The sequence below is a fragment of the Haliaeetus albicilla genome, chromosome 7 (genome assembly GCF_947461875.1).
Source record: "Haliaeetus albicilla chromosome 7, bHalAlb1.1, whole genome shotgun sequence".
Lineage (NCBI taxonomy): Eukaryota > Metazoa > Chordata > Aves > Accipitriformes > Accipitridae > Haliaeetus > Haliaeetus albicilla.
Window position 1 is genome coordinate 6,046,423 of NC_091489.1, and position 18,952 is coordinate 6,065,374.

The 18,952-nt window shown below is 54.6% G+C and overlaps 1 protein-coding gene across 1 annotated transcript; it reads right to left on the minus strand.

Moving 5' to 3' along the window:
* Positions 1-1,007: 1,007 nt before the first annotated feature.
* NMT1 (N-myristoyltransferase 1) lies at positions 1,008-18,936 on the minus strand. Its single transcript, XM_069786801.1, has 12 exons — positions 18,776-18,936; positions 11,760-11,871; positions 10,263-10,407; positions 7,845-7,963; positions 7,185-7,276; positions 6,406-6,522; positions 5,744-5,914; positions 5,259-5,367; positions 3,994-4,164; positions 3,536-3,703; positions 2,983-3,120; positions 1,008-1,356 (listed from the first exon to the last, which is right to left on the minus strand). Exons 1-12 carry the CDS (start codon positions 18,901-18,903, stop codon positions 1,336-1,338), a joined length of 1,491 nt encoding a protein of 496 aa, XP_069642902.1. The 5' UTR covers positions 18,904-18,936; the 3' UTR covers positions 1,008-1,335.
* Between the last annotated feature and the right edge of the window lie 16 nt (positions 18,937-18,952).

An 18,952-nucleotide genomic window follows, 5' to 3' on the forward strand; every position in this document is an offset into this window, starting at 1 on the left:
CCATGGTGTACCACGGGGCACAGCAGGGGCACAGAGGGACAGGGAGGCGCAGGAGTGCATAGATGGGGTCTTGGCCTTGGTGTGCAGCTTTGGAAACCTTTGGCTGGGAGGGCTGGAGCATCTCAAGAGCTCTTCATGGACACGGTTCACATCACGGTAGGAGGCAGCAGGCTGCCCAGGCGCTTGTTTGCCAAGATATCTTGATGCAATAAAGGTTTTCCATGAAAGAAAACATTTCCTTTACCTCAGAGGTTCCCACAGCACAAGATGATGAGCCTGGTGGAAGAGGCACTGGGCTGGCTGGAGAGGCTGAAGCCCTGGGGCAATGCCAATGGCATGTTGCAGGGCAGTCACTTGCATGTGTATCCGCATTTCCATGCTTCCAGAGAAAAGCAGCTGAGCAGAGAGCCCTGAGGGGCGGCAGCACCGATGGATCATCCCCCCAGTGCCCACAGCCCCAGTGTCATGAGGGGTGGTGGAGATGAATGACCCTGAGGAGTCCAAGCAGAGCGGGGTGTGCTGGATGAGCTCCGGAGGCAGCGAGGAGCCAAGTCCCCCCGTGTCTTCGGGTGTTGCTGCTCCTCAGTTCAGCACTTGCCTCATTGAGCAGAGAGGGTTCAAGTCTCTGAGGCTGGAGAGGAGAAGGGACAAGGCATCGCTTGCACAAATAGCCCTTAGAAATTTCGACGTGCTCCCAAGCTCGCGGGGAGGGATGGTGCCATCCTCCCTCTCCAGGCACCCGCGGGAAGGACCGAGTTTAACGGACGAGTGAGCAAACTGGGGGAAAACAGCCAAGCAGGGGACAGAGCCCAAAACACCCTCCAGGCAGGCAGGAGGGCTCGGCAGCCTGGCCACCGCATCCCGGTGCTCCACCACGCCGGTGCTGAGCTGTTCGGCGCAGTAAGCATCTACCTTGGTTGGCCCCGTTGAGAAAAGTCATGGTCCAGCAACCTGGAGGTGGCCTTCAGCAGACGAATGCGACTCATGTCAGTTTGGAACAGGAAAGATTTAAAATATATATAATATATACTTTTATTATTCACCCGTTAACTCCATTATATGCCAATCATGAGCTAGTTTCAGCAGTTACATTCCCTTGATCACGTCTTTACGAGGATGCAATTAAATCAAAACAAAGGAGACCGCTGATGCCAGCGGGGGAGCGGCGGCCGGCGCTGCGGGACACGGTCGGTGAATCCAGGCGGTGGGTGGCTGTGCGGCTGGTTCGGTTCCACCTCTCCCGGCGTAGGTCTGGCTTTGGCGGAAAGGACGAGGGCAGCACCTTCACTGGGCCTGGCTCCTCGGCGGCAGCGCGCTCTCCTGGCAAGGGCTCGCTTACTGCAACACCAGTCCGACCTGGGGGAGCCAACAGAGACACCAGGTCAAGATGTGCCAAGCACCAGCATCCTCTGCCCCAGAGCCAGCTCCAGGCAGATGCAGTTCACAAGCCCTCACCGTGCTGGCTGGGAGGGCTCAGCACCATCTGCGTCAGTTTTCCCACCAGCTTTGGGATATTTGGGAGCACAGAGAGCCCTGGGTGTGCAGCCAAATGAGTGCACAGATCCTGCCGAGCTCCAGTCTGGGGAGGTGACCGATGTTTGGGGTGTAACAAGCCTGGGCAGTCTGCAAGACAGCCTTGATTTACAAGCCAAGGTTGTTTCTAAGCTATTAACAGATCTCGGAGAAGCTGCTTCCTGAGAGCCTTGTACCAGGACAGGCCCCGCTGCAGGCAGCTGGCACTGCCGAGTGCTCTCTGGCCACTGCATGATAGGACGCACTGGTGGCTGGTCCCAGGCTCCGACCCGCTGGAGCCACTGGCAGCCCCAACACAGGGTATGGCCGGAGAGCAGCTCCCTGCACCAGGCTCTCCAATCCACCACCTCTCCCAGTGAGAAAAGGGATTGCTGAAACCTTCCGGCAACCTCCTGGAGCTTTCTGAAAGGCTCAGCAGCAGGGCAAGGCTGGTTTAAGGCACGTGGGCTTGTACCCACAGAGGCAGACCTGGCTTCACACACTCTGCAAAGGGGGAACCAAAGCCCCATTACTGCTGTTAAAGCATTAATTAGCTGTTGTGACATAGCACAGGCAGGCTGCAGCGCTGATGCAGCCAGGCAGCAGCGCTGATGCAGCCAGGCAGCTTCTGGCTCTCAAGCACTGTCCTCTCCAAGATGGCTGTGGACTGGACAGATGCTGAACCACATCTTCAGGGTGGAGATACAGTAGCAACCGGGTGCTGCCTAAAAATGGCCCAGGGCAGGCAGATGGGGTGTCTACAGCTGCAGCACTTGGAGCAGCTGGGTGGGGAGCGATCTGCTGGCTGTAGGGACAAGGTGACACCCCTGCAATCCCGTGGCTCAGCCCCTCTGCACATGCTACAGGCGACCATGCTGGCAGAGCTCCCCATCATCACGGGGTCCTGCTCAACAGCAACCCAATGGCTCTTGAGCGCGTCTGTTCTCTCTAGAGGGGTTGTTGTTCGTCTCACCCCACCACAACAGACTGACACGCAGGCTGCAGGGCTGCGCAGTGACATCCAGGTCCGGCACGGGCTTGCAGGGCACAGTAACCACCTCCCAGGTGACTGTCGCAATTGCTGGTGTCACATCTGTCACCCTGCAGCCCTCTGCCTGTCTCCTCTCTGTACCTGGCCTCCTTCCACAGAGGGAAGAGGTCGTCCGTGCGGATGTGCCCGAGGTAAAGGACTCTGAACCTGCACTAGTCCAAGAGTAAAATGAGCCTGGGGAGACAAGTGGCGAGTGCTTTTCCCCAGGGACACCCTCTGTGCAGGCATAGCGGGGAAAGCACAGAGGAGCCATCACTGGATTCACCTGTTACTGTGTGTAACACTGCACCAGACAGCGGCTAGCCTGGGAACACCAAGGTGTCTGTGACAGCAAACTCATCTCCCTGGGGGTTGTGGAGACAAGACCCCTTCCCGTGCACTGGCTGGGCTGGAGGACCCCACCACCCCAAGGCACTGACCTTCTCTGGTGCCATGCTAGGACACTTCCAATTGTACAGGTAATACTGCAGGTTCCCGTCCCCAATCCCAAACTTCAGCTTCTCCAGGAAGGTTTTGTTTTCCATGAGATCCAGTGCATTGAAGACGTCGAATCCTTTCTGCATGGGCAAGACACAAAGCCATCAGCTCCTCCTGCTTACGTGCTAGGGAGTTCCTCCCATCCATGACCTGCTTGCCTCCTCTCCTGCCCAGCCTTGCAACCCAAGAAGGGACCGAGACCGCCAGAGAAGAACTCGGCATCGGCGTACCCACCCTCAACTCAAGTGCTACGGACATATGGCAATATTGTTTGCTGTAAGAAATGAGTAGACACCCTGAGCTCAGCTCAATGCTAGCTGGAAAGTTCAGGCTACCCCTGCGTCCCTCTCCTGGGCAGCGGATCCTTTAGGATTTGGGTTTGTACATCCTTGGGTACAAGCCCTGCCCCACGGCTGGCCCTCCCCACAAACCCAAGGGTGGTCAGGCGAGCGGTGAGCTGCCCAGTGGTGCTGCCCTGGCCCTGCCATCACTCACCGACTTGGCGAGTATAAGAGCATCACTCATGAGGTCGATGAGAGGTGTCTTGGTGTGAACATTGTAGAAGGAGTAAGCAGCTTTCAGGCTCTTGTGAGTAGGGTGGTTCATGATGGTGGAGGGCAGCGTGTAGAAGCTCAGGAAGTCTGTCACCTCCCCTGGGGCGCTCTGGAAGCCAGAAGTGACACCGCAACACATCAGAGCCAGGATAAAGCCCGGCCAGAGCCTTACAGGGGCTCTGCCAGTCTGAGTGATGTGTGGGCTCCCTGCGAGGAGACTCGGGGCAGCCCAGAATGGAGAGGCACCATCCTCCAGCAGCTCAACCCTCCCACCCTGGAAGAGCATTTCACTGTCCAGGGCAGCAACCTCCCCAATCACTCCCACAGCTCACTGCACACTCTTCCAGTGGAGGCAGAAGCCCAGGAAAATACCCCACTGTCTTGCTCCTGCTCCCTCACCTCTACCACAAAGGTGTCAATGATGTTCTCCTGAGGTAAGAACCAGTGCTCCACCTCCTCTCGGCTCATGACAGGCGTCAGGTGGAACTGCTTCAGGTAATCGGTCAAGAGCTTGTGCACTGCAGAGATATCTCTGTTCTCCATTGGCCGCAAGCCGGGAGTCTTGGGAGTCTACAGAAAGCAGGACAAATCATTTTTGTTGGTTGCACGGTGGCTTTTATCACCCAAGGGCTCTCCAACAAGTGGCACAGAGACACTCTCTGCTTAGATCAGCCCATTTTCAGTCCCACAACCCAGCACTCTTCCCCCCAGCCCTGCTTGCCTGGCAGAAGAATGGATGCGATTGGCCATGACGTTGATGGCAAAGACCACAGAGAAGCACAGCGGGTCCCAAAGCCCCACGTGCCAGGTCAAGTCCCACTGGAAGTGGCCTCCTACCCACTAACGACACAAGATCTCTGCCTCACTCCAGGTCTCTGCTCCCGCTCGCGGCAGGGACAGGGTGGGAGACGTGCCCCAGGCACCACAAGGAAGCACCTGATGTTATTTCCAGTTGGACTCGATTTCTAATCTACGGTTGGGATCACTCAGCAAAGCCCAGATCAAGCAGCATGCACTGCTTCTGGGTCTGGGTTTCTGCGCAGAAATCGGCAAGTACAAAACAGCAGCTGGTGCCTTTGCTGCGGCGGGAGGCAGGAGACAGGAGCCATGTGCTGCCCAGCACTGAAGCAGCGCTCTCCAACCGAAACAAGCAACTCTGACCGACAGAAGGAAGCCAACAAGGTCGGGGAAGGTGGTGGCAATTTTAATGCTTTGTTTGTTTTTTCTCCCATATCCAGCTGGGGAACTTCCCCAGCAGGACAACTGCAGTGACAGAACCGATCAGTTTGACTGAAGAATGAGGGACTAACTAAATTCAAGGTCACTCCGAGGCTGTGTTTGGACAGATGAAGGCTGTCATATCTGCGTTCTCGTTTTACCAGGACAGGATATGACTCACCATGAAACAAAAGCTCACAGGGTCCTCTAGGTGCAAGAATTTGCCCTTAAAATGCAGGTACCCAGGCAAAAATAAATAAAGATTAAATAAAGCGCAATGGCTTGACAGAGTCATTTACTACATGAAACAAACCCGAGTTCTCCAGGCAGAGGACTTGACCTCGGCCGAGACATTTCTGTCTCCAGTTCCCAGCCTCACCCCTTGCTCAGCGAGGAGCAATTCATGAGCTCTGCCTTCGTGGTTCACAGCCCCGGCTGGCACCCACCTCGGGCAACCGGTAAAGCTTCATGGTACGTTGCATAGTCATGTTCCTGCTCAGGTGAGAAAATTTGACCTCGATGAGTTTCCGAGGATTCAGGGACCGGTGCCAGTACCTGCAGAAACACACGGTGGGAGACTTGTTCTTGGGCAGCAGGACAGCTGCACGGGCACGAGGTTCTCGTAGCTGCCATGAGAGGGCAAGCGAGAACATCACACCAGCTCATGAAGAGGCCAGCAGCTCCTGCAGCGAAAAACAAGGGCGGCCTGAAGCACTTGTGCTGCAGAAAGTCTCCTGTCTTGTGATATATGAGCAGCTTAAGCAAAGCTACTGGACTTAATCCTGGAAGGACAGTGTGGGGAGGAGAAACCTGGGCTGGAATTCATCTCTCCTGTCGCAGGGAATACCACACATGCTAAATGCCACAGAAGGGTTCTCAGCAAGGGAAGGTCTGCAGACAGAAATCTCTTTGGAGAACCACAGACACTCACCTGCAAGTCCCCACAGGCTTTGGCAGCACCACTCCCGCAGTGTAAACAGCCTGAAAGATCCCCTCCAGATGAACCCGCCGCGTGATCTCACGGATCAGAACTGGAGCCACCCGTTTTGAGCGCAACTTTTTGTGGACGCACAGGAAGTTTATCTCTACCATCTTCTTCTCTCTTGGGAAAGAAACAATGCAGAGCATGAGACCCAACTGTCCTGACCTAGGAGGATCAGTCCAACGCCCTGGGCAATTTACCTCCAGCCCCTTCAACAGAAAGAGGAGTCAAAGCCTCGGGGAAGGCCAAAGGGGCAAGGGCTGGGTTTGGAGAATTCTCCCTTAAGCTGTTACTCAAGGTTTTCCCAGGGAAATGGTCTCCATCCAGCCCTGGAGGATTTATGTAAGCCAGAGCTCTAAGCTGACCTCACTTGTTGAGGAAAACAGCCTTCACGGCTGCTAACTACAAGATGTCTTTGCACAGAACTTCACTGCCCACCTTAAATATCCCCCACCTTCTCCTCCAAGTACCAAAGCATCTCCATGGCTGAACAGCGTAAGTCTGGCTTGGCTGTTTGAGGAGGACAACATAGCCAGACCTCCTCAGCGCTCCCAGGAAGCCCCACATGCCATCAAGGGGTAGGACGAGAAATGCAGCCAAGCAGCACTCACGTGTCATAGATGTGGATAGTGGCTGGAATCGCACTGATAAATCCAACCAGCTTCTTGCTGGAGACAACTCTGACTCCACAGTGCCACTGGGGCAACCAGCCTGGAGGACGCAGCGCCCTGGAGAAGAGACACACTTCAGAAGTCACATCCCATCAAAGCTCCCCAGTGTACCTGATCCTGCCTCCCCACCATGTCCTGGGATGCCCTGTGTCCTGCTCCAGGCTGCTCAACGCACCTGTGGGTTTGCAGGCAGGAGGACGAGAGGGTGACAGTGATGTGACAAGGCAGGACTGCTGGGATCCAGGGCAATTCCTGCACTCTGTGGCCAAGGCCAGTTTTCACTAGCGACACAGGAGGAAATAAATCCGTGTTCCTCGACTCATGAACACCCTGAGGAAACAGCAGCTCCGCTGCAACAGGTCTCCAGGTGTTATTGCTGGCAACATTACTTGGCAGCCGCCTTCATCCTACAGCTCCAGGGCGCTGAGAAGTTCCTCAGCTACCGGGATTTTTACAAACTCTCAAGGGACCAAACCAGAGAGGAAAAAAATTCTGGTTTAGGCTCCCATATCTCAAAGAAGCCAGAGCCAGGCAGGGCTGGGCAAGAGACCCCTCTTGCAGTGTACCTGGGACACTGCACACACGCACGGTGACAGATGGGGAACGGAGATTTCAGAAAGAAGTGAGATGGGATAAGCAAAGGCAGCTGCAGCGCTGTCACTAGGATCAGGCTTGCCAGCATCCAACACCCTCTGCTCCGCAGTTGTGGTGCCACTCACCACAGCAGGAACTCAGGAGAGTAATCGAACCGGAACATGTTGTCATCGTCCTCCACGTAATTCTCATTCAGAAGTGTGTACAGCTCTTTCAGCTAAAGCAGGAGAGACCAAGCAGATTAAGAAAGTTATTCAGCCATCACACGACCCAGCTGCCCCGAGACAGGACCGTGAATACTTTTTGTGTGGCCACAGCAATGGGCGCCATGTGGAGCCATGTCCCTGCTACCGGCATGTTCCCCTGCTCTGGGCTCCTGAACCGGTGCCACTGCAGACGGGGGTAAGCAGCAGGACATACAGGTTAAGTCCGGCTGCCCTCAGGTCACATCCCAGGGTGGTGGGTCACAGTCTGGAGGGTCTTCCAAAGGGAAAACTCCTGGCTTCAGGCATCCTTACACTTAAAGAGCATGTGGAGAAGTCCCTGTTCATCCACATGAAGAAACCAAGCCAGCCTTGGATGGGTGAGAGGTAACTGCACGGTGGGAGAAGTCAGACCCACCTAAGTCCACGGAGGTGATGCGACCACTGAGCTGGAGAGTTGCCTGGTGTGGTAAGGGACACGTTCCCATTCCCAGAAGCATCTTTGGCAGTCCAAGCATGGAACTGCCAACAGGCAATGGAGACGCCAACCTAACATGTGTGTGCCAAGCTGCTGGTACTCACCACGCCTCTATCCCCAAGGTCCAGGGCATCCCAGGTGAAGCCCTGGGGCAAGGTGTATGGCTCCTGACGGATATTGTCTTTGTCTGGCTCAACAGGACCGTGGGTGTTCACCACTTCTCCTGTAAGAGAGCAGGGAGATGTGAAGATGCACTTTACTGTTTGAGGCCAAGTCCCCAACACCTCAATCTGGCAACCAACATGCCTCATGTCACCCACTCCAGGTCCCTGGTGCAGGCAGCCAGTGATCACCATTGCACCCACCCAGTTTGGGATGTGCCAGACATTTGCCGTGACACAGGGGCAGAGAATTAAAACCCCTTCCACGGCAATGGTGGAGCTGATCAGGCAGCAGAGAGGAGGTGACCAAACTGATCAGAGCTTCAGGGCCACAGCTATGTCCTCCAGGTCCATATGCAATGCCTTATCCTTCCCCATCCCTACAGTCCCAGCTTTGGCCAGCACTGTTCCATGAGCCACACCATCAGATGGTGGCTCTCTCCCTGCCAGCTCTGGCCTCTGCCATTTGGCAAGCATCAGGGTTTCCTCCCCACTGTGCTTAAAGAAGAGCTGCAGTGAACAAGACAACTTTTGTTGAAAAAACACTGACTCCTAAAGCCCCCAAGTCAGCCAAGAGATTTCGGCTAAAGCACCAGCTTTCTTGGGGATGTCAACACAGCGGCATCACTTGAGTGCTGCCAAGAGAAGCAAGCTGTGCTAATTAGGAATTCCCTTAAAAAGGGATTGAAAACATTTCCAGGCAATGGGGAGGGGAAGAAAGCCCAGAGCAAGAACTGCCCCCATCACACCCACCAAGGGCAGCTTCCAGAAATGCTCACCCCTGGCCGTCCTCTCTGTTCTGAGCAGGTGCTGAACCACTCTGAAATCTGGCTCTAAAAATCCCACAGCACTTTTGTTACCTGACCCTAAATAGCCTCGTGTATGTAACGCTGTGTGCCAGAGTGTGCTCCTGAGCAAGGACCACCAGAGACGCTGGGACCCAGTGAGTGGCTGGCAGCCAGAGAACAGCCAGAAATTTGGTGTGCGGAGGAGCGGGCTGTTTTGTGCCTCTCATTTCCAAGAAGAAGCAGAAATGATGTTTGCCATGTCCAGGATCCTCTGGGAAAAAGGGCAAATGCAAGATCAGGCTTTGCTGTCTCACCTAACCCTATGCCATCTCACTATGACTTTCCCAGCACAGAGCTGAAACCATTGCTTCAGCAAACAGTCTTTGAGACCAAAGAAAGCCTCAGACTGGTGCTGACAACATGAAAATGGAATCAAATAGCGTTTGCAGCAAGAGGGGTCGGACACAACCCCATGAAGAAAATTACTGAAGAGCAGCTAATCTGAAGCCATAACAAGCTTCGGCTAAATCTAGAAACTATGGGCTCGGACTCATTCGCTAGATCTCCTGAGCTCTGCATGGATTTTGCTGGGGGATGCAGGGACGGAGAGACTAAGCAAAGCAATCCTGGGCACTCTAGGAGCGCTGCAGGTTTGCTCCAACTAGCTCAGGAATGAGTGCCTTCCAGCCACACAGCTCTGCGGCAGTGCACCCCTCTTCCTTTCAGGTCTGCTTAGCTGCCAAGCACTGCTGCCACACTGAGAAACGCCTCATTACTGACAGCAGATCACTTTTGATGCAGGCTGAGAGCATCAGGAGCAAACTGGAGAAAGGACTGGAGCAAGGCCTAGAGCTGGGAAGCACAGCCAGGCTGTTTGCAGGGGGAAGAGGGGACAAAGAGATAGTATTCCTGATCTTTAGATGGTCATGGCAGCCTGGGGGTGCAGATGCTTGTGAGGTTTGTGCCTCTCCTCTCCCAGCTCTCCTGGCTCAGCCCCAGTGCCTGCCCATGCCAGAGGCTGGTGTGACCCAGCAAACCAACAATGTGGCAGCTCAGCACATGGACCTGCTTCCCTGAGTGGCTCCCATCACTGGCTGGCCCTGTCTTGCCCCGAGTTACCTTCCCCACCAAGGACCCCTCCTGGGAAGCTTCAGCCCCCAGAAAGGGGAGAGCTGGTTAGCTCCAAGTCCCCTAGAACTTGGCAAGAGGAAGGGTGGCAACACTCCACATGAACCTTGGGCATAGAGGGCTGGGGAGACCCAATTCAAGGGCTAAAGCCTGAGATTAAGGGATGCCCAAATGCAGGAGGCATCAAATCTGATGTCTGAAATGGCTCCTCGTCCCTCTTTACCCCCCCCAGCTGCCTGTACAGCTCTCCAGCGGCAGGGCTGGCCACTTAGTCCATGATGCTGAATGGTGGAGAAGTGTCATTGATGCCTTGGAAGCCCAGATAGGACATCAGTGAGGGGCTGTCCAGGGACTTGCTTGCTGGCCAGAGACCGGCTTCTTTGAGCAGCCTGGGGACCACAAGGCTTCTCCTAAGGAGCACAAAATGGCGAGGGGCTATACGTACCTAGTTTGGGCACCGGCTGCGTGTCCCAGAACTGGTAGCTCCTCTTGCTGGCTTCCTCCATGGTTTTGGCAGGGCCTTGACCTACAGAGAAGAGCTCAATGGCTTTTTGAATCTCCTGGATCCTCTCAGCAGGTAAAGAGTTCACCTGAGGGCAGAAAAGGAGGGCGGAAAGACAAAATGAGTAAGCTGTGCCACCAGGTCTGTACTTCAGCTTCTCATTAGGGGAACCTGGAGCTAACCCTGCCTCAGGGTGCTGCCAGGAAGGGGACAGTGGGCAGGAGACTCCCTTCCCAGCCTAGGTCCTCTTGTAACCCTCTACAAGATGGATGAACCCTTTTACCAGCCACCTGCCACACACCTAGACCTGGTTTCTAGGTACTCCTGGGTCAAAGGAGATGGATGAACTGCCTTAAAATGCTTTAAGCTCCAGTTAAGAGGGTGCTGCAAGCCCCAGGAGCAAACCTCCTTGCCTCACCTTGGCTAACACCCATGCAGAGACATCCTGGGTCAACCCACACCCAGCGTTTGGGCTTTCTGTGGTGGCTTTTCTCTCACTGCTTCAGCCTCCTCCATCTAAGCTGGATCTGTATCTGCAAACTGCAGCTTCCAGAGGAGTCCCTGAGCACCGCAGACCAGGACAAGGCAGAGAGGCAGAGTCAAGATGAAAGACACTTTCCTCCTCCTCCCCAGGGAGACCTTGGCAGAGTGGGCAGCTCTGCGCTGAATTCACAACCCCATCTCCTCTCCAATTCCAAGTGAAGTTGGTTTGAAACACCCAAAGCCCCAATTTAATGCTCTGCACAGTCAGAAGGACAAAATATTAGAAATATTTGGATGGGCGCTGGTCATCAGACAGAAAACAGCCTCTGTTGATGTGCAGATCTGTGTGTGTGTCCCCTGCCACAGGACCAGAGGGGACAAGAGGGGTGACTGCCAGTGCTGGGAGGGACAAACCTTGCATGTCCCATGGTCCTTCACGAAGCACCAGCTGCTAGTCAGGATCAGGCAAAGCCGAGAGGGGTAAGACAGACCCTGCTCTGACCCCGCCGCTGTTCTTATGTTAATCAAGCAAAAATCAACAACATCAGATGTCGCCCAAGAATAGCAAAATGCTTTCGTTGTGCTGGCTGTGGGCAGGAGAGGAAGCTGGCAGGTGGCAGAGTGGCGGTTCCCTGCCTGCAAGGAGGCAGCTGGTGTCTGGAAAGAATAACTCGGAGGCGCCAGTCTGACCCTTTCACCGCAATGCAGGAACTGGCTGGGATATCCAGCCAAGGACCGCATTTACCCTGGAGCACTTCGCAAACACCTTCCGCAGCAATGGGAATTCCCACGCACAGAGCCAGGCTGGGAAATTACTCTAAATCTTAAGTTTTTTGAGCAGCCAAGTGCCTAAAACCAGGAGCAGGAGACTCTTTCCTTGCCCTAAGCTACACTGGAGCCGTTCAGGATGGGGCTGACTGTTGTGCAGGGCTGCGACTCCAGGAAAGGGTCGATCACCTTCACTGACTGATCCTGAGCCTGGTCGGGCTGATCTCCTCCTTTCTCTTTCTTCCGTTTGGGTTTCTTTTTCTTCTTTTTGGCTCCGCTGTCATTTGCTGGACTCAAGCCGCTAGGGAACAAAAGAAACATCATTGGAGCCTTGGGGTTTTCTTTTGGAGAACATTTATAGGGTTTCTGAAGCTCTCTAAAGAAAACACAAGCTCCCTGCTCTGAGTCCAAGGCTCCAGGAGGCGGAATACAAGGTGCACGGGGGGTGCAGCCACGTGTCCTCTCCCTGGCATCCCTCCCAGCAGTGACCTCCCAAAAGCAGACCAGCACCAACATCTCCCACCCTGCAGGTTTGCTCAGCGGTGGGGAGTGAGCCCCACACTGCAGGTGACTGTATTTTTGTCGTCACACTACCCTGCTCAGCCCCACATGCCCAAATCCACCCCATGGAGCGGCAGCAATGCCCAGTGTAGGGATTTTCCTCTTCTCTGAGCCCAAGGATGGACGTGGGAGCAGCAAATGCTGATCCAGACCTGGAGATAAGGCACCACAGCAGTTCCAGGTGCCATGGAGGGGCCAGTGGCCAAGGTCACTGCACCAACTGTCACCCAACCTGCAGAGGTGATGATCTAGGGAGATGGGTGGCTGTTATATTAGAAAATTATTATATTGTTATGCTGGAGCTGGAAAATCGAGATCAAGCAGCAAATCTCTTTGGGAGCGCAGGGTGGGAAGTGCCTGCGCCAGGGCATTGCTCCTCTTTTCATGGATGCAGGGCAGCCCCAGACATCCAGATGATGATCACCCCAAAGCAGCCATAGGCATGAAACCCTGCACCAAGCCTGGCCTCGCTGATGGGCAAGTCCAGGGCAGCGACCTGACGCCAAAACACAGGAGAGGTGCCTACTCCTGGCATGGCATATGTGATCTTACCCCTGAGTGAGATACCCCAATGCAGGGCAGGCAATGCTACTGCTGCGGAGCTGGAGGACCCCAAGCTGTGACCTGCCAACAGCCCCCAAAACAACGTTACAGTGTCCAAGAGGGTCGTGGCTCAGGTGGAAATTCAACCCCAGAGATGGGTGAAGTGGGACCGAGCAGAGGGATGAGAGGGAGAAAGGGGGGACACCGGGCCAGGGGTGCTTTGCCAGCGTCCAACACGCATAAGGGATCTTCTGCAAAGCAAGTTGTGGCGGACAGTGCGTACACCACCAGTGTCGCTCAGCTCTGCGCTGTCTCTGTCAGCACTGCCAAGTTTATTTTGCAGTAAAACCACAGCACCTTTCCTCTTCTGTTTTCACTGAGCACCATAACCTCTGTCTGGCTCAACGGGGAGAGGATGGAGCCATGGAGGATCCCAGCTGGGAGCTGTTCTTTGCATCAAGTGGCACATCCACAGCACATACAACCACAAAGCCCACCACCGGCGCGCACCATCGCTCACACCAGAGCAGGTCTGGCTGGAAACCAGTACGAGCTCTGCAGGACTGGGCCTGCCCCAGGGACACCCTGCCAGCCCAGATACTGTGGTATGCGTCCCTGCCCTCCTGTGCCTGGGGACCTCAATCTCTTCTTTCCCCAAATCTCAGCTCAGGGATCCAAGCCAGTATATTTTTTACTCTACAATATAGAGGTGGCTCCTTCCTTGCAGCCCCAAAACGACTGCTGTTTTCACAGCAGGGACAACCGCACAGCTCTGATCTGCCCAGAGGCAGACGGTAAACCAAAGGCACCAGCCAGCCTGGAACCCCTGCTCCGAGTGCTGCTTACTCCTGGACCGGCTTAATGTCTTTACCAAACACAAGATAGCAGCAAAGAGGGTGGAGCAGGGAAAGGAAAGAAAAAAAACACACTGGAAAATATGTTGGAGCAGCATCCAACTATTTATTTCAGCAAGGCCAAGAAAAGGAGAGAGCTGGGAGAGGAATAAGTTTAAAAAAAATCCCTGGGCTGAGCAGCAAATGAATTTTGAAAGCAGGGAAAAGTGGATAGAGAAATGGTTTTTTTGAGGGATGAAGCTGGGAGGGGCTGGGTGTAGAGAAGCCTGCGGACGGCAAGGCCACTGACACTCACGGAGCAGAAACCTGACGTGACGGGCAGCCATCGCCCTGCGGAGCAGAGACATCTGGTTTGCAGGACATAGAGCAGCTGAGCTGGGGAAGGCTTTCCTCCGGACAAAACCTGAACAGCAGCAGAGACTCTGCAGATGGCATTTGCTGGGGAAAAAGATTCCCATCTATTGGCAGAGCCCCATGCAAAATGCTTGGAAACAGCAAGCATTTGCTCACCTGCACAGGGAACAAGTAGTTGCGCAGGATGAGCTGCTCCACAAAAGGGGGCTTGATGAGAAGCCCCCCTCTTCTCCAGAGGCACACTAAGTGCTTGCAGCAGAGCAGAGAGAGGAGCAGCCGTGAAGCCGCAGCTCTGTGCAGATCAGCATCCCACGGCGCTGCTGAACTGTTCCCGGGGGGGGGTACATCTCACCTTTCCTCCCACCACCGGGTAAGGGCTTTACCTCCACCCAGTGAGACGTGAGCTCTGACATGACAGCAAAAGTAATTACGGCAAAGCGGTGCCGACACCGCTATTGATTTTAGTGACAAATGTGTGATGGGTTTTTTTTAACTCCTTGCAGAGGAGCACGGGCAAGACCTGGCAGATACCCAACCAGCCAGGATGGCCACTCTGAGGTCCTGGGATGAGCCAAACCATCCACTGTGGAGCTGCAATAAACACATCCAACTGATTTCTTGCCAATTTTAACACCACAAACTGATGGCACGAGGCAGGTTTGTGAGCATATCCGAGAGCAGACGCTGGAAGCCGCCCCTTCCACGGGGGATGGACACATTTTCCCAGGTCACCTCCACGTCGGGATGTTGCGGGTGTCAGATGCGACAAACAAAATCCTCCCAGCCCCTGTGTATTCAGTCGGCATTGCTTTGCTTCATAAATCAGAGCTGCCAACTCCCAGCTTGCTGCTAATGAGTTCAGCCCAACCAATATCACTTCACCCCCACACCGGGCTCGCAGGTAAAAGCACTGAGAAAAATCCTCCCTGATTTATGAGCAAAGCTGTCGTGACCTGGAAGAAATCAGGGTGGCATAAGGTGGGATGAGGTTTTGCATTCCCAGGTGCTGTGGCGTGGGGAAGGGCTCTGCTCCAGCTGGGAGATGAAAACCAACCCAGTAGAGGAATCACCAGCATGTAGGAAAATGCTGGAAAACCAGAAGGTCCAACTCGCTACACCTAGGGAAGCAACAATTATAGGTATTTTCTCTTTTAAAGTCCATTTAAGAAAGCAAATTTCTTCTTCTTTATGCTCCAGTGTAGCTGCAGCCCCTCGGATGTTCCCCAAGTTAACGGCAATGTCCTACTGGTGTCTTGGGATGAGCCACCACCATCCAAAATCCCAGCTACCATAGCTGATGTTACCCATGAAGCTGCAAGGGCTGAAACTGGTTTCACCCCCCAGGAAGGGTTAACCGCCAGGCCAGCTCCTGTCCAGCCCATGGCCCTCCTTGGCTGTACTTATGGCTTTTTTCCTCCTGTATCTCCTTTCCAGCTCGAGCTGCTTTGAGAGATAAAGCGGGTGGAGAAGGGCGCGTTGGCTGCACTATGCGGAACGTCTTCCGATTACCTGCAGGATTGCAGCAGTCCACTTTCTGACTAAGGAAAACACTTCTCCCTTCTCCTGGGAAAGGCATTGCTGCCATCATGGCCATTACCTTTTGCTGCAACCCCCCTTCCCCACTACTGGATGGCTCCTGGAGCTCAAGTGAAAGGAGCTGGTGCTAACCACGATACAGAAAATAATACCCATAACCTGAGCAATCTAGAAAATACACTTTTGGAAGTACCTGAATAAACCGGGTGGGCTCAGACTGACTGTCCTCCACCAGCTCAGCTCCTCTGGAGGCTGGCAAACACCAGACGCATCCAGTAACAAACTGGTGCTCAGCACCCACTTATCTATCACCTGGATCTATATGTGCTCCTGCTGTATTCCCAGATCCGAGAGCTTTATTTTTGCAAGGTGGGGGAAGAAAGCACAAGGGAGGACAACTCCAGCTGCGGCTGGCTCCCCGCAGCTCCCTCAGCTCCTGAAGCCCAGTGGGAAGCTCTGGGTCAGCATGGGGGGATTTAGATGGCAGAGGCTGGGAGTTATTTCCCGTAGCGTACACACTGCGGCGATCAAAAAGTGTCTTTCATTACACAAATTGAAATGCCATGCTCAGGCTCTCAGACCATCTCACACCTACGATAGCAAATGGTACCAACCAAACACTGCTCGTTCTTCCTCAAAACCCAAACTGGAAATGCAGATTCGGGCAAGGGCTTGTGCAGTTTGCAATTCCTCCACTGCACAGCCTTGCTTCCTAGCCTGAAAGGTGTCAGATGAGAAATAGTAGATCCCTGCTCCATATTTAGGTGCTGGAAAATCTTCCTGCCAAACCTGGGGCTAATCGGGTGCGGTACTTAGGCTGTAATCTCATTAGGGGACAGAGCGATGAGGGAGGCTCTGCAGATGGCAGAGCATGGGTCCTGAAGCAGAGTGTGCCATTACTGTGCTCCATATAACACCTAAAACTAAATTCTGCGTGTTAGAGCACAGCGGTTGTCCCAGGAACATCCTCTCATGGTGTAAGTGCAGGCAAGGACTGCCAAACCAGGCAGTTGCCTGCTGTCCCACCAAGAAAAGCCCCTTTGCTTTCCCCACACCCCATCCAGCAACAACCCAGTTCACGACACAGGACTGTCCCCAAACTTTTTGCACCCAAACCCACTTTTCCCAGGTGGTTTTGCCAAGAACAGACACATTTCACGGGGCTGGGACACTCAAGTGACATTCACTGCCTGTGAACTGACAAATCCCACCGGGCTCGCAGCAGCTCTAGGGAGCAAAGCCCGTGCCGGTGTCCCTACCTTTCCAGTCTTCTATCTACAATGGTAATAAACCCTCCACAGACACTGGAGACACAACAGAAGCCCTCTCTGCACAAAGGAAATTGCAACAAATATGAAAGTGGGATTTTTTTTCTTTGGGAAATCAACTTGGACAGCTGCAGCGGAGAGCGGTGCAGCCATTTCCCAGTGCTGACACGGGACCGAATGGAGGAAACTCAATTCCTCTTTCCTGTCCTTAAAAGGAAAGGAAGTATTGCTCTCGCTAAGTAGCACTTTTATGTTTTAAATCTCAGAGCCAAGATCCAGTGACGCTTAACACAAACTGGGCAGAGGCAGGACTCTGAGCATTGCTCTGCAAACCTCAGCAGCTCAAGGCACTTCCCCTGCCCCGTTTTTCGGGATGGCATTCAGCTGGGGTGACCAGAAACACTCCCACATCCCAGCATAACAAAACAGTACAAAAATCAACGGAACCAATGTGCATCAAGAAAGAAAACCACCACCTTTCCTACTGCTTGGTCTTTTCTCTCCTAGATGGATCCTCCATTAAGTTTTGGGGAGGACAGGAGATTTGCCAGACGGTTCCAAAGCCTCCCTGGCTTGCACTCATTATCGCTGTGCCCATCAGCCACGCTTTTAATGTTATTTCCCGAGCAATCCAAACTCTCTAGGTGTATTTGTTACTGGACTTTTCCCAGGCTGCCCGGTTAGCTTGCTGCACTTCAACGCTCAAGCTAGTCCAGGCAGGTAACTGCACTTTAACTCCTCAGGGTTGCAGGTGACACAGTGCCCATGCTAAGACACGACGAGGGCTCAAGAACACACCTTTTCCTGGCAAAGGGCAGGCTGAGCTACTCGGCTGGGAAATAACGGTGATTAAGCACCGTGTCTCCTCTCTGCTTGGCTCTGGTTTCCACAAACCTAATCATGTCAGAGGGAAAGAAAAGAAAAATCTCCCCAAGCACGGCTAAACCTATTAAACTGAGACACGGTGCCACACCCGGGAGGCAAATAAAATATAAACGGGCATCTGTGCTGTCATAAAAAAAGCCTCTGTGATATTTCTTGCATGACCTTTTATTCACTTTGGTTACCGGACAGGCGGGATTGCCTAGGAAAAGCTGCCGATGGAGGGAGAAGAGCTCTTTAAGCTGACGGTCTCTGCGTCACAGGGTTGGGAAAGCAGCTGCTAGGGCATGGGGTGAGCAGGAAAAGGAGGCCGGTGAGGCTCAGGTGCATGACGCACAAGGTGCAAAACCTCTAGAAAACTCTGGAAATCCGCGATGTGGCATAAGCCACATGATGACGTGCCCTGCTGCATGCAAAGCCAGCAGGAACGAGGACGAAGCCTCTCTTGCAAACCACAGGCACGGTGAGGCAGCTCTGTGCCTTATTAATTAAGGCAGTGAGTAGCACGTGTACTACGTTAGGGATTTTAGATCTCTCCTACGTAGACAAGGACCTGCCTCGCCGTGCGCGGTCACTCCCAGACTAATTGTTGCTGTTTCACCATTTCATACCTCTGGACGCCATCGGCCGAGCTTTGCAAAACCCTGGGCTGCGTTTAGGAAAACGACGGGACGGGTGTGCAAGGAGCCTGGCCTTCTTCCAGGGCGCAGGGATGGCGGTGGGAGGCCACAGCCTCCGGGGAGCGGGACAACGTGCCCGAGCATGCCACCGCCCCGGGTGCCACCGCGGTGCTGGAGATGCCGGGAGGGGGACGGGGTTCGTGCTGGAGGACCGGGGGACTGTGGGGAGACACACCCTGACGCAAGGATAAGGAGAGCTGCGAACTGGGCTCATTTCTGCCAAAAGAAGGCACTCGCGGTCGCTCTCTGGCTGCCCCGCAGACACCGCGCAGGCCGTTACCCATCACGGCACGGACGGGCCCGACCCTGCTTAGCTTCGGGACACGCTCCCACAACAGGCGTGAATGGGAGCCAGCGGGCCCCTCCCCCCCGCCAGACCGACGGGCAGCTCGACCAATCGCAGCGCGGGAAGCTGCCTGGCGGCCAATCAGCGCGCCCGTAGGGCGGGGTGCCGCTCACTTCCCGGCCGCTGCCCGCCTCAATGGGCCCGGCCGCCGCCGCGGCGGGCGGCCCCGGCCGGCGCTCACCCCCGGTTGGACCCGTGCTCCGCCTCGTTCTCGCAGTCGCTGCAGTGCTCGTGGTCGTTCTCCTCCGCCGACGGCCGCGGAGGCCTCGCCGGTGGCCGCCTCACTGCTGTCTCACCATCGTCCGCCATCTTGAAACGGGGCCTCGGCGCCTGCCGCACCCCCGCAACAAAGCGCGCC

What these genes read in the sequence shown, in the direction of transcription:
- NMT1 (XM_069786801.1), bottom strand. Translation starts at nt 18,903, where the DNA reads ATGGCGGACGATGGTGAGACAGCAGTGAGGCGGCCACCGGCGAGGCCT. An exon ending in GAGCACGGGTCCAACCGGGG is followed by an intron (nt 11,872 to 18,775) that starts GTGAGCGCCGGC and finishes TTTGTTCCCTAG; the next exon opens with CGGCTTGAGTCCAGCAAATG. An exon ending in GCAGCCGGTGCCCAAACTAG is followed by an intron (nt 7,964 to 10,262) that starts GTACGTATAGCC and finishes GCTCTCTTACAG; the next exon opens with GAGAAGTGGTGAACACCCAC.